This window comes from Triturus cristatus, chromosome 10 (genome assembly GCF_964204655.1).
Source record: "Triturus cristatus chromosome 10, aTriCri1.1, whole genome shotgun sequence".
NCBI classification, from domain to species: domain Eukaryota; kingdom Metazoa; phylum Chordata; class Amphibia; order Caudata; family Salamandridae; genus Triturus; species Triturus cristatus.
In genome coordinates, this window is record NC_140593.1 from 647,994,948 (window position 1) to 648,009,777 (window position 14,830).

Sequence of the window (14,830 nt, forward strand, 5' to 3'; positions counted from 1 at the left end):
CTGATGGCAAGGAACACTGGTGAGTGGTTCAATTAATGCAGCCAGTCCGAAGGTAATCACTCCCACACACTCACTTAGCACCGATATGCGGTGCAATGGATATTAGGCAGGTTCGTATGGAATGCACTTCCAGACATACGCACACAGCACCATAATGCGGTGCAAACGATATCTGGCGGGTCAATGGATAGCACACCTCCAACCCCGTGGTCCAAGCCTCACTCCAACTCACCTGACTATCCTACACCCACTGATTGGAGATAAACAGACCTTCCTCCAAATACTAAGCTTTTTGCGGCCTAAGTCACACTTAGTCAAGGTCTGTGGGAAGAAGGTGAGGGTAGGTAGCAGGACTAATTAGGTGACAGGCGTCAAATGGAGATTTGTCCACTGCTCAGGAAGTTCACCCACGGGATGTAGAGCAGAAGCGGGCTGAGGGCAATAGTCGGTCACTCAAAAGGATTTCAAGATGTGCCTTTCAGTCCCAGCCCAGTTCTGCGAAGCACGGGGGTCACTAAGTCTCTTGACCTGCTTCCGATTGCTCTCGAATGCGTTTCTTCAGGCCAGTCAGTCACTCTCACTACCCAGGACCGATCTGGGCAATATTACCTGGCAACATGATGTTGTCGGGGGCCGGGAGAGGAGGGGGCAGTTGGTCCGCTGCACTGAGGGCCCATAAGGAACAATCGATGAATGGAGAATTAAGCATCAGGAGCCTCTCAGAAGAAGGAGGCACCCCGTCAGGAACACGTCGATCTCACACCAGACAATTCCAGTCTCACACAATGCAGAGTTGCAACTCAGTGCCTCCTTGGAAATGAGGCATAACGTCTGGTGCGCGTTGCTCCGAGTCGTACAAGACAGTTCCAGTCACACACAACAAAGAGCTGAAAATTCTGTACCTCCCTGGAAATGAAGCACAATGCCTGGTGCGTATTTATACTGGTCACAACAGGCTATTCCAGTTACACACACAGGTGCAAGTTTAGCAATGCAACATGAGGTAGAATGATGAACTACTATGGTTACGCCTTCACCTCCAAGGGTTGCAACCTGTGAATCAGACACCACATGCAATGAGCATGTAGTCAGCATGTTCATGAGAGAGATGCAGCATGATCAACTAAGTGGACCACGCTGGACCCGCAACTGGTGAATCCGTTCACCTCCAACAAGATGCTTTTGCATATTGAGGTCTCCACTATGCAGGGGTCCCACTCTTAAATGCAGGCAATACCTTTTGGGCTTTAAATAAGGCAATCCAGTCTCCAGGTACAATTCTTTGTTCCACGCTCTTGCCGTGCTGTCATTTGGGATCTAGCAGACGATGTGGGCACTTAATACGACACTGCTCTCTAGATTTCACAGGTAGATGGTGTGGGTCCCTAGCGGGAGGTCCTTGATGTCCCTGAGACCTCCACAAGAAAACAGAGGGCAAGGCAACAAGCCCTTGGAAAGTACACATCATCTTGCCACACAGCAACAGGTAGTCAGCCCAATCCAGCTACTGTTCAGGAAGGGTGCACGGTCCCTTACAATGGCAGTAATCCTCCTTGTGCACAACAGATCCCTCTGGCAGTGTGAATCACGCAGTTCCATGTTCTCTGGTCCCACATCCCATAAGTGAATCTTTGCCTTCCTGAAGTATGGCACCAGTAGTTATACTGCAGTGTGCCTTTGAAGTTGGGTGTGGTTCAGAGGGTTTCCCTTTGAACCACAGATGTCTCCTCTAAATGTCAGTCCTGTCTGCATGGGGCTGTGTAATCCAGATCTTAATCTTTAGTTGGGCAATAATCTGGCCCCCAAAAGCCAAGTGCCACAACCTCTCCCTCCAATCTATCTAGCCAGGCCCTCAAATGGCAGAGGTCTGTAGTTCCGGTTACATGCCCAAGTTTTATAGCTGTCTCTTGGGAATGCACAAATGTGCTCCCCAGCCTCCAGTGTGGACTGGAGGTAAACTAAAAAGCACAGAAAGAGTTTTAGAGTAGAGAAATGCCCACTTCCTAGAAGTTAATAAATTCAACGAAGATGGTAGATGCACACCAAAGTTCTGTGTGGCTTGACAGCTTTTATAAGGATTTAAGAGTGCAACCCTGTAACGCGCTCCGTCTATGCGCAAATTGTGAAGAAAATGAGTTGGAGTCTCGTCTGGTCTACAGACCCAGGATGCACTGCAAAGATACGAATCCATCAACAAATCAATTTTGAAAACTTAATCCATTTTTAATCCATATTTATCTCGATTCCATTTTAGTCCATAATCATATTATTAGCGATGAGTATTCAACAGAGTATTCCAACAGCAAGTTAAACATATGCGTGATGTTTGTTGAAGGTAAACCAAATTGAGCTTCATAATTAATCTCTATACCTTGGTTTAAAAAATTTTGGGTCACATCGTGGTTGCTTGGTTATTGCACATTTTTTCTGCACATTTTCTTTTCATAATTTGGGTGAAGACTTTTGTTATGGCTATGTTACAGCGCATGTTTATCAAACACGTCATGAATTCCGTTTTCTTCAATTAGTCGTTTTTAGGTCTCGCCTAGCTATTGCGTTTACGCAATCGCTATGCGAGACTCCAGTTAGGTCTCGCCTAGCTATTGCGTTTACGCAATCGCTATGCGAGACTCCAGTAAGAGGGGCATTTCAAAGTGCTCCCAAAAGTGGATTGCATGGCGAGCACGCGCACAATCACGTGCATCGTGCCGCCATGCAATCCGTTTGGGGAAGCGCTTCAGCCCACTGGCGCGTGCACATGTAGCCACAGCCTCGGCATCATACTTCAAAGAGTCCGCTCCCCCGCCTGGAATGCGCTCCCCCGCCCCCACCACAGCATGCCGAGAGATTGTTTCCTCATGGCGCCTCTCACAACTGTCCCTCCCCCACCACAGGGCTAGTCTCACGGACGCATTGCCATCCATCGATTTCACTTTCATGCCCGTGTTCTCTTTGCCTTTCAGCACACAGCCCGCCCTCCCCCCTCCGTGTTTTCTTGCAGCTTTGCCCAGATCTGAGTCTCAAACAACCAAAATAATAAGTTTGCCCTGCACGCTTTCTGCGCTTACAAAGTTAACATATGCCACGCTCATTCCCTTTTCATCCTTCTAAGGTCGATAACATTAGTTCCATTAATTCTGCGTCTAAGGATTTAAATAACCATATGTTTTCATGCAACTTTAGGCACTTCACACACACAGCCCCACTGCTCACACACACAGGCATTAAGGCAGCAACAGAATGCTCTGAGCCCCACCAGTGTTTGCCACACACACATGCCTCTCGCATCTCGTGTTTTCTTCCAGCTTTGGCCCGTGTTCTCTTTGCCTTTCAGCACTCAGCTTCCCCGTAACCACCATTTGACTAACATCCTGCCACACTCATTCCATTTTCATCCTCGCTTTCACTTAATTGCCCGTGTTCTCTTTGCCTTTCAGCACACAGCTTCTCCGTAGCCACCATTTAACGACCATCCTGCCACACTCATTCCATTTTCATCCTCGCTTTCACTTTCATGCCCGTGTTCTCTTTGCCTTTCAGCAAGCACCTTCTCCATAGCCACCATTTAACGACCATCCTGCCGTAAACACCATTTAACTACCATCCTTTTAGTTAAAATAAAAGAATTGCCTCTAAGGGTTTAAGGAACCATAGAAATACAAGGCAAGGCAGCAACAGAACGCTCTGAGCCCCACCAGAGTTTACCACACACACATGCCTCTCGCCTATCTCTCCCCCGCCCTCCCCCCTCAGTGTTTTCTTGCAGTTTTGCCCAGATCTGAGTCTCAAACGACCAAAATAATAAGTTTGCCCTGCACGCTTTCTGCGCTTACAAAGTTAACATATGCCGCGCTCATTCCCTTTTCATCCTTCTAAGGTCGATAACATTAGCTCCATTAATTCTGCGTCTAAGGATTTAAATAAACATATGTTTTCATGCAACTTTAGGCTCTTCACACACACTGCCCCACTGCTCACACACACAGGCATCAAGGCAGCAACAGAATGCTCTGAGCCCCACCAGTGTTTGCCACACACACATGCCTCTCGCATCTAGTGTTTTCTTCCAGCTTTGGCCCGTGTTCTCTTTGCCTTTCAGCACTCAGCTTCCCCGTAACCACCATTTAACTAACATCCTGCCACACTCATTCCATTTTCATCCTCTCTTTCACTTTCATGCCCGTGTTCTCTTTGCCTTTCAGCACACAGCTTCTCCGTAGCCACCATTTAACGATCATCTTGCCGTAAACACCATTTAACTACCATCCTTTTAGTTAAAATAAAAGAATTGCCTCCAAGGGTTTAAGGAACCATAGAAATACAAGGCAAGGCAACATACACTCTGAATGCCACTCAGAGTCACATAATTACATGCCACATAACTACAATGCACTCAATACAACAGACACTCCAAAAACCAATCAGTGCCACATAGTTACACACCATATAATTACACAGCGCTCAATGCCACATACACTTCAAATACCACTCAGCGCCACATAATTACACACCACATAATTACACTACACTCAATGCCACATGCACTCCAAATAACACTCAGTGCCAATTAATTACAATGCAAGATACACTCAAAATAACACTCAATGCCACATAATTACACGCCACTAAAATCAACATACACTCCACACAAAACCACTCAGTGCCACATAATTATATTCTACATAATTACACTCTATCTATCTATCGCCCTCACTCTCTATCTATCTATCTATCTATCTATCTATCTATCTATCTATCTATCTATCTATCTATCTATCTATCTATCTTATCTATCTATCTTATCAATCTATCTTATCTATCGGACTATTGCACTCTATCTATCTATCTATCGCATCACCACAGCATCACTTAGCACCACCACAGCATCGCTCAAGGGCACCACTACATCACTATGCGCTACCACATCATCAATTAACGCCACAGCATCACTCGACACCACCACAACATCACTCACCGCCACCACAGTATCAATCTGTACAACCATTCAACAACAACTGGCTCTAATATGTTATCTCAATATTTAGGCTTTATTACAAATGGCACAAAAAAATGATAATATTTAACTTCTGTTCTTGGATTTTAGGCGCAATTAAATACACTAAACCAAATCTTCACAAGAGTTATTAACAAAAGTTTAAACGATTGCCATTATAATTTACATTAACTTTTATTTAAGTATTAATTATTTGCAAAAATTAAAAGCCATTGTTATTTGTAATATCAATACATCTAAGTCACGTAAATACAACACATATTGCATTACAAATGCTATAGGTGCCACATTTGCAACAGTTAAAACTATTGACATTGTACATGAGAAAGCTAGTAATTCCAATATTTTCAATACCAACATATAAATAAAAAATTAGGCAATTTACAATACAAAAAGCTCAAACTTTCCTAATGCGAGACCTATTGCATTGCAAATGCTTGTTTCTTTTACACATGTGGGGCATGTTTCCTTTTTTGCTGGACTCACATATATGTTCGGTTATCTTTATTGTATTTACTGAAGGCAGAGTGACAGATGCTAAACTACATTAGCGGTGTTTCACACCGAGTAACTATACTGCATATGTTCATGCATTGGACTTTGTTGTGTCATATTTTAAATATGATTTGTTTTATTATAGTTACCCCTGAGGAAGGGCAGTCTCTTGCCCGAAATGCATTGGGTCATATTAATCAAGTCGCGCTATGAGGTACGGTGAATCCCTACATGATGGAAGGAAAAGCCTGGATGGGCATATGTTGCATTTGTGTGAATACTCATGGCTAACAAATGATTATGGACTAAAATGGAGTCGACATAAATATGGATAAAAAATGGATTAAGTTTTCAAAATTGAATAGTTGATGAATTCGCATCTTGGCAGTACATCCTGGGTCTGGAGACCTGACGAGGCTCCAACTTCTTTTCTTCCCTTCCTAGAAGTGGCATTTCTAAGCTATTCTTCACTCCGTGGGCAGGGTACACACATATCGACCTACCCTGCCTTTCACCTACTACTTGCTTCACCCTTCAGGACTTATCCTAGGGGTGCTCCTGTGGTAGTGAAAGGTCCCCGCAGGATGGCTAGTACTTTAGCATAGCAAATCTGAGTATAAGTTCCAGTGTGCAGACACCGGCCTGCAAAGGCAGCCTTGACATATTTAAAACCACCATAGATGCATGTGCGCACACACCCGCCTGCAAACACCGGCTGGTGACGTGTTTTACAAACATCAAGTGAGTGCCACCTCCTAACATGGGCAGGAAGGGTGCGCACCCTTCACACTGCATTTACAGTGGGAAAGTGTTCAGGGCCCTAAGGCCACAACAAGAGAATCAGCAAATCCAAGGAGGTTTCCATGGGAAGAGCCGACCACCTAGGTAGGTAAAACCCACAAAGGGGTTCTTCACTACCCAGGCAGACAACACGCATGCGCACCTACCCGACTGCTCGCCTACCGTGTGCCTTACCCCTCAGGACTTACCCTAGCGTGCTCTGGTGGTAGTGAAAGGCCCACTCAGTGTTGGCTAATGAGTGAGAAATGCCACCCTGAGCACAAGCGCCACTGAGCGCCAGCAGGCCTGCAATAGCAGGCCTGATACATATTTGACAGGCTATTCTCGTTGGTGGCACAATCAGTGCTGCATCCAACTACTAGCCAGTGCAGTGCCCGCCCTGGGTATGTGGTGTACCCTTTTACATGCAGGGCTAGACTGGCGGTACCGTGCATTGGACATTTCCCCAGGAGGCTAGAAGGGTGGAGGGTGGTTTTGCAGCAGTGGGGGGCTGGTTTTGTTACTGGAGGCCAGTTTTGCAGCGGTGCTGCTATATCGGCACCAAGTAACAAAAGCAGCAAGCAAGCGTTTCCAGCCTCCCAGGAAAAGCAGGGGTTGATTCGAGAAGATTGTCAGGGCTACTCTGGCTTCCCCTGTGTACACGGCACTCATAGGTACTACACCTAAGCCAATCAAGTAAGTACCCCTTCCTGGCATGTGTAGGAAGGGCGCGGGCGCATTCCCATTGAAGTACAGTGGGAAAGGGCCCAGAGTCCTAAGGTCACAAACAGAGAGTCAGCAAAGACCAGGACAAGAAGTTTTGAGGAAATACCCTATGAAGGGCCATGTCACAGTCCAACAGAGAGTATGAGAGAAAATGTGTGTGTGATAGAGAAACGAGAGACTGTGACAGAAGGGGAGAGAAAATGAGAAAGTCTGTATATTTTTGGGCTGGGAGAAGAAGAGGAATGTTGAAAGAGGTCTGTTATCAACCATAGACACCCCAAAAGAGAGAAAGGCAAAGCTTAGATGATCCAAGATAAGAGAGGAAGACAATGCGGAAATGAGTCACAGACACCCCAACACTGCGTAAGAGTAGCACAAAGCACAAATTAACAATAGATACCTCGACAATGCCCTATGGGGAGCAGCAGCAAGCACAGATCGGTTAGAGTCATCCGGGACATCGTGAGAGGGTCGATTGGATTCAGCCACAACTATATCTCAATGCATTTTCCCAATTTGTACTTTTTGTGTTCTATGTGTCCATGTGCATGTTTGATGTTAGCAGAACGACCCACGTTATGACATACTATTAAAAAACACACGCTGTTTTCGGACAGACTGGGCATCGGAGCCCAAGACACAGCATAACAATCACTTCACATTTAAGAGGCAACACAAATGGGCCACTACAAACTGATAGCGATGGGATAGGGCAGACCAGTACAGAGTACAGACGATACAAAATGAGAGGCGGGAAGAGAGGGCGGAAGAGAGTTAGCCTGAGAGCAGTACCGCACCACCTCGGACACACCTGCGCAGGGAAAACACAGATCTCATAAACCAAGACATCCCACTAATAGAGCGCGAAAAAGCATCATAGACACAACAAAACCGAAAGTAGGAAGGAGGGCGGAGGTGTGTGTGAGAGAGAGAGTGTGAAACCGCTTGCTTAACAGAGCGGAGAGGGAGATTGATGGGGAGAAGAAACCAGCTATCGCAACCCTGAGAGGTGAGCACGTTCTGGGCACGCAAGCGTCCATCCCAGGTCTATCACAACGTGCCACTACAGACTCGTGACCACCGTAACCACATTTTCCCCCAAGCACCCGATACGCATCTCCGCTTCCGATTCCATATATCTACCACCATGCTGCCCACCATACCCTTGCTGCTCCATCGACACCCGTATCTGCCACCAACGACGTACCTGCTGATGAGGAAAGCTCCCTTGCAGAATACGGAGATGGTAGGCATCGTGCTGTCCGTGCTGCTGCTGAGCGCAGGTCCCTCGCATCAGACAAACCGCATCAGAGGGCACCATTCAGGCTAAACCACTGCAGGTCACATGGGCGCTGCCTTACATAGTCCCCCACAGGGCCCCCGCCCACGCGAGCAGCAGCTGAACCAAAATCACTTCACTTCAGATTAAAGCTCCGCATTCGGATTCACTACTGGCTGTGACCGCCACGGCCCCTTCCCCTGCGAGGCGTTTCATGCACAGTCAGCAGCATCCCTGGGTACCGCGGGTGGGGGAGGGGCTGCTCACAGGCAGAGCCGCAGCACATCCCCTCTGCACAATCCGGACCAGTGCGTGTTTTATCAATCGGTCAACACATTCTTCCCACAGAAACAGCAGGACTGTAAAATGCTGTAGCGAAAAATTACAACATTCGAAAATAAAAGAGGTCACATTTCGTTTATTCCGTAAGTAACATCCAAGAAGGCCCACAAGTAAAACAGAGCAGGCACATAACAGAAGTGCCTCAAATAAAATATGCAATCCCAATGCCCCAACATTCTATTCCACCACATTATGTAACATTTCTACAGTCCACATTCTAACAATTACACCATTACTCATACTAACACTGCTTAGCTGTAAACAAGACGTAAATAAATAAATAACAAATACTTTAAAGACTGTGTATATAATACTGTATATACAACACCGCCCTTTGTAAATAAAAATCAGTACATAATAAAATCTGTGCACGGTCCAGGGAACCTCACCCTTCTTCCACTACCTGAAAAATTGTCATTGGTTGCAAATCGAGATATAACATTACTATTCTCCTCTTGTTCCTCACCCTTAATGTCTAACTCAGTTCTTTGCTGATCAACATTAGTGGTACTACTTCTTGTATTGCTAAATCCATGTTCAGCATGCTCATTATCATTGTCTGTTCATTCATTTGTTTTTAACTGAATCACTGTTGCTGGACGAATCATAAAACATATTTTCCTCACCACGTGTTGTTCTTAACATATTGTTCAACAAAATCTGTTGACCTGGTTTAAGTGGAAAAACTGCACCTTTGTTCCACCACCCTTTGTCCTTTGAATGTAAAGCATTGTTTGACACTTTCAACACATGTAGAGGTGAAGAATAAACTGATTCTCCTTTTTGTGGTCTCACAGGTTTCTCTATAATAACCTAATCTCCGACCTTAAACAGTTTAGACTTTGTCTTATGAACTAGATCGCAATAAACTTTGTTTCTCTACAATATTCTCTTTAACATGAGACGTGTCATCATTTATTCCACTATGCTCTGTGTGTTTTTATAATTACCAAATTTATGTGTTAAGTAATGTTTGTCCTTTTCTTCCTTTTAATAAATAAAACAGTGAGTAACCAGTAACTGAATATGGTGTGTTATTGTAACTACACACTTTCGCTCATACAATTCACACACTGGCAAATAAGATGGCGAAGTTGTTTGACTCCACCCCTGCTCCATAAATCTGTTAGCACACCCCACCAAACCATTCAAAGAACTATTGTACAGTAGTGTTTTTTTCCAGTTTAACACCACATTTTCTCAAAAAAACCAGTTGTGTACCATTATCATCTACCAAAACATTTGGTAATCTTTCAATTTGAAATTTTTTTTGTCAAAAACTCAATGACCACATCAGTAGTGGGACTAGCAATGAATTCATAAAAAATCCACTTTGAATAATAATCAGTGCGGACAACTAAGTAGCGCATTATCTCATGTGGCAAAGTAAAAAGAACAGAAAAATCTATTGCCAACTTGATCCAAGGTCCATTAGGAATTACCACTAAATGCATGTCCTCTTTACAACTCTTCCAATGCTTATCAGACCTTATGCATTCAGTACATTTATCAAAAAATATGTCAACATCTGAATGCAGACCTGGCCACCAATAATAGTTTCGTAATAACCTCTTAGCAGCTGTTTTTCCTGGATGACCTTTATGAGCCAATTTCATCAACTTATTTCTCAATACCAATGGTGTTACGAATAAATCATGTCTCATAAGAAGCCCTTCCTCAGTGGTTGATTCATCTGCCACTTAAAAAAAACTTTTCAATTATGTGTCTAAATTTCGAACTGGCGGCCAACCACCAGTCACATAACACGACTTGTTGCAGACAACATCTTCTTTAGAGGCGTTCTCCCATTCCTTCTCCGAAATAACTCCATCCCTGTGCCCTGTTGCATCTACCTCAGACACAACACACTTAAGCTCATTATCTTCAGTAGTATCACTGAACCCATTAAGTGGTAACCTTGATGATTTGAGATTTTATTTGATTTTTATAGATCCCGACTAATGCTCATGGGCGTCTTAGTGCTGCCGTTTTGAAGATAGGAATCTAAATAGGCTGATTTAAAGTGAAAAAGTAAACAGCAAGGGATTGAGTAATTTTCTAAAGGCCATTCATTTGTCTTGGTTTTAGAAGGTCCAAGGCATTTGATTCCATAAGCGAGAAGCGACATTGGTGAAGCTTCTGCCTCCCCTGTAGCCTTATGAGTAGGCCGAACTGACACATTCTTGGCTGTGATTGATCAGAGCTGTTTTTTGGCATGTACAAGGAGATTTTGTTTTTTAGGAAGTCTAGGCCTTTTTGATAAACCGTTTTGTGTGCTATACAAAAGGTTTTTGTAGACAACTCTCTTTTTTATAGGGAGATAATTGAGCTCTTTCCTAGCCTTAGAGAATAGATAGAATGGGAAGCAATCTGCTCTTTCATTCAAACCTCCTGCAATATATTTCTTTCCAAAGTTATATTCTTGACATCTTGAGGCCAACCTTACCAATCATGAAGAGGCTTTAGCAGTGCCCCTACCACATCCATCCATCATATACAATAGAGGGTTATGATAAGCCTTAAGAGCAAATCCTCTACCCCAGAGATAGGGTTTCCGCTTCTCTACTGCCCATACACAAGCTAAGGCCTCCCTCTCAATAGTGCTGCAAAACATTTCTGCACTCTTAAGAGTAAAATAAATAAATGCCACTGTATGCTCCTTCCCCTTAACCACTTGGCTGAATACAGCTCCCAAACCTACTGCACTGGCATCCACAGTACCTATGTTTCTTGGCATTAGAATCGTATGGCTTGAGAGCTGGAGCATTTAAAATGGCATCCTTAACTGCTTTGAAGGAATTCTCCTGTTCCAATCTTTAGAATTTGATTATTTTATGTAGCAATTTCCTTAATGGTTCAACAATAATAGCATACCCTAAAATAAAAAGAAAATAATATTCACTCAAGTCTAAGAACGATCTTAAAGGATCCTTGTCCTTGGGATTTAGGGCATCTCTGATAGCTTGAACTAAATCCTCTTTGGTGTTATTCCATCAGAAGAAAAAGTATTACCTTATTACTCAACTCTTGTTTGCAGAAAATTACACTTAGATTTGCCTACTGTCCTACCTCTATCACGGAGTGTTCCCAGAACTTTTTTCAAAATGAAATTATGCTCATGAATGGTTTCAGCATGAATTAATATGCTACCCTGAAAGCCATCAAATAAAATATCCATTCATTTTTGGGAAACACTTCGAGGCCAAAAGGTGAACCCACAATCCTATATGCAGCAATAGCTTCACAAAAGTACTATAATCCTTAGAATCCACTGATAATTATACCTGAGGATATGCAGGTTTTAGAGCAATTATTGAAAAATATTTAGATCCACTTATTGCAGATAGCATTTCTTGGATTTTGGGAAGAGGATGACAGTCTACAACAATATATTTTTTTAATTATTTCAAATCTGCACATAATCTAATCTCACCAGATCTTTTCTTTGTAATACCCGCAGCTGAGACCCAATCCGATGAATCAGTGGGTTCGGTTATACCATCCATACTAAGAGTATTCAATAGCTTTTTCAATTCATTCCTAACATACAATGGTACAGGACACAGGTTATGAACAATAGGTATAGCATTTTCTTGCAATTTAATATGATAGTCAAAACCAGCAACACACCCAATATTCTCTGCAATAACTTATCTGTTGTTTTATTCATTCATAACACCTAAAATGGGTGCATCGACCAAAACAATAGAATCTGAAGAATCAGGGTTAAGGATAATACCTAGCTTCCTAATTCTTGTCATTATAGAATGTTTTTCTCTCTTTCAGCTACATAGATTGTTGTGTTAACTGTACAACCTTTAAACGTAAGGGTATCTTTGAAATATTCTCTCATACTGATGTCAAATTCGCCAAATGCTTTCGGATTGGCAGCGGACTTCAATGAAGTAACTCACTTTCAAAATTGGTCAAATGTATAGTCAGCTAAAATAGTCATTGGAAAACCAGAATCTTCCATGATATTCAACTCAATTTTGCCAATATCTACAATTTCAAGTGGCCCCTTAAATTTACTACTGTTAGTGTCAATAGTAAGAAATAGGCTTGAACACATTTCTTCCTTGAATTCTCCCACTACATTTACCCTTAATGTTGCCATTGTAATTATTAATTTTACTGTTCCTACAAACTACTCCAAGGACTCTGTCAATATTCCAAAAGGCATCTTGACGTGTTTGAGAAAACAAAGTCATAAAATGAGAGTGCAAGCTGGTGCTGCTTGTTTCCCCCCTGAATGTCTCCCACATCTTGCTCCTTGTCCTCCTGAGATGAATGAAGATATCATGGCAGATCAAAGGGCTCTGTGTCTATAGGTAGGACAAAAGGTGTCTCACCATGTGACATCATACAGGACTGGGCTTCCCAGTTCTCAGGGGGCTTGAGAAGACTCAATTGCATTGGGGTGTAAGGGGCACTGTACCTAAAATGCCCCACCTATATCCTAACTGACCCATTCCCTCATCATCTCATTTCTTTTCTTCATCTCATTGTGATTCAGCTCCAAAGATAGTGACCCACAAGGTTTCATATAGCCCTTCTCATCTTTCACACTTACTAGGGCATCTACCTGACCTTTGCTTCTGCTTCAACCTCAACTGCTACAACAAGTATCAAATCAGAACTCAATTCATGTTTAATTGAATAAAGCAATGCAATTGAACCACCTCAAGACAAACATATCAATACTCAAGTGATGCTGTTTTTAGAAAGAGATTGTCATGAAGTTCAAGGGAATACTCGGGTTTTGATCTCCACGCAATCTGTGGGCAGTCAGCGTTTCTCAACGAGATCTAGGAGGCTGGTTTCCCTGGCATTCTCACATGTGTGTATTGCTTTCCAATGGGTCAGGTAGAGTGAATTGAGCATTAGAGATTGACTACATGAACTTACTACATGCTGTGATCTAGAGGATGGATAGGTTAAAGAAGTTTCATAGACGTCACGACTTAGAGATAGCTGGGCCCCCTTCAATATATGCTAGTTGAAGGGTCTTGATAGTATTTAGCCGCAATATCAGTAGAATACATTGGGGCGGGTCATAATACATTGATAGTATTGTTGACATAGCTGTTTGTTGCATGCACAGCTGTAGCAGCTAGTTGAATTGGGAGTGTTTTGGGATTGTGTGTTCGACTTATGGTGTATTCGTTTCAAATGCATATTTTCTGAATATGTCAAGTATTCTGTAATGATAAATAAAATAATAATAACAAAAAAAACAAATACTTGCAAGCTTTAAATGGAATAAACATCATCTTTCAACAATATGGTGACAATAACTAGGAACACCATCAAACCACTCAACCCAAGTGAAGAATTTAGGGGTGGTTGTGGACTCCAACCTGTCCCCAATATCACAAGTAAATCAGATGTCCAAATTAAGCTTTCACATTAGATGTCTGCACCACATATTCCCATACCTAGAATTCCCCCCAAGAGCCCAAGCTATCATTGCCCATGTGGCCTCCCACTTTGAATTTGCAATGCTCTATGACTTAAAGTACCTATCTTTGCACTCCACAAGTTACAGAGAATGCAGATTTCCTAGCATTAGTAACAGAAAGTCTTGTCACGGAGGCAACTATTATGCATTCTTTCTTTGATTTATTTAAACAGCATCCCAGATAAAGAAGAATTACTTCCTCATGAGTCCTTGGAAAACAACTACAAAGTGAAGTTACATTGTAAGCAAAACAAAGAATGGTCAAGCAGCCTAGAAACTAACTTGAATGGGAGCAACAAGTCCTCTTTTGTGGCGAGAAGTGACCCTAACGATAGTAGAATATAGGAACAGCACCCACCATAATCATGCAAACCATCAATATAACAAAGAATTAGCTGTCAAGATCCAAAGAGACCACTGTCAGGTACATGTGTATTTGGGTTGAACAATGTAATAAGATCACGGTGAATGAAGGCCATTAGCAATGTCCCCCGCATAGTACCTTTAGCTTGAGAATATTTGAGAACCGATGTAGGAGATGATGTAGGAGATGAAGCCCCCAACAAGACCTGATCAATATGAGGTTTTGAATGTTTGGGAGCATGCTGCACATGTGAAAGAGAAGAAGAAATATAAGATTCAAGCAAGAAATAAGGTCCACAATTGGATGGAAACTAAGTGAGACGTAGAGCAGCAGGAATGGAGAGAACACATGATTTGAGGGCATAGGGAC

The 14,830-nt window shown here is 42.9% G+C and overlaps 1 protein-coding gene across 2 annotated transcripts in view; it reads right to left on the reverse strand.

Moving 5' to 3' along the window:
* Positions 1-8,434, reverse strand: part of LOC146789845 (syntaxin-binding protein 4-like) — a 1,170,683-nt gene extending 1,162,249 nt beyond the window's left edge. For both annotated transcript variants that reach the window (XM_085632209.1, XM_085632208.1), the window contains exon 1: positions 8,223-8,434. In XM_085632209.1, the coding sequence (XP_085488335.1) occupies positions 8,223-8,269 (47 nt within the window). In that variant the 5' untranslated portion in view covers positions 8,270-8,434. The remainder of the gene's footprint in view (positions 1-8,222) is intronic.
* Positions 8,435-14,830: the final 6,396 nt, after the last annotated feature.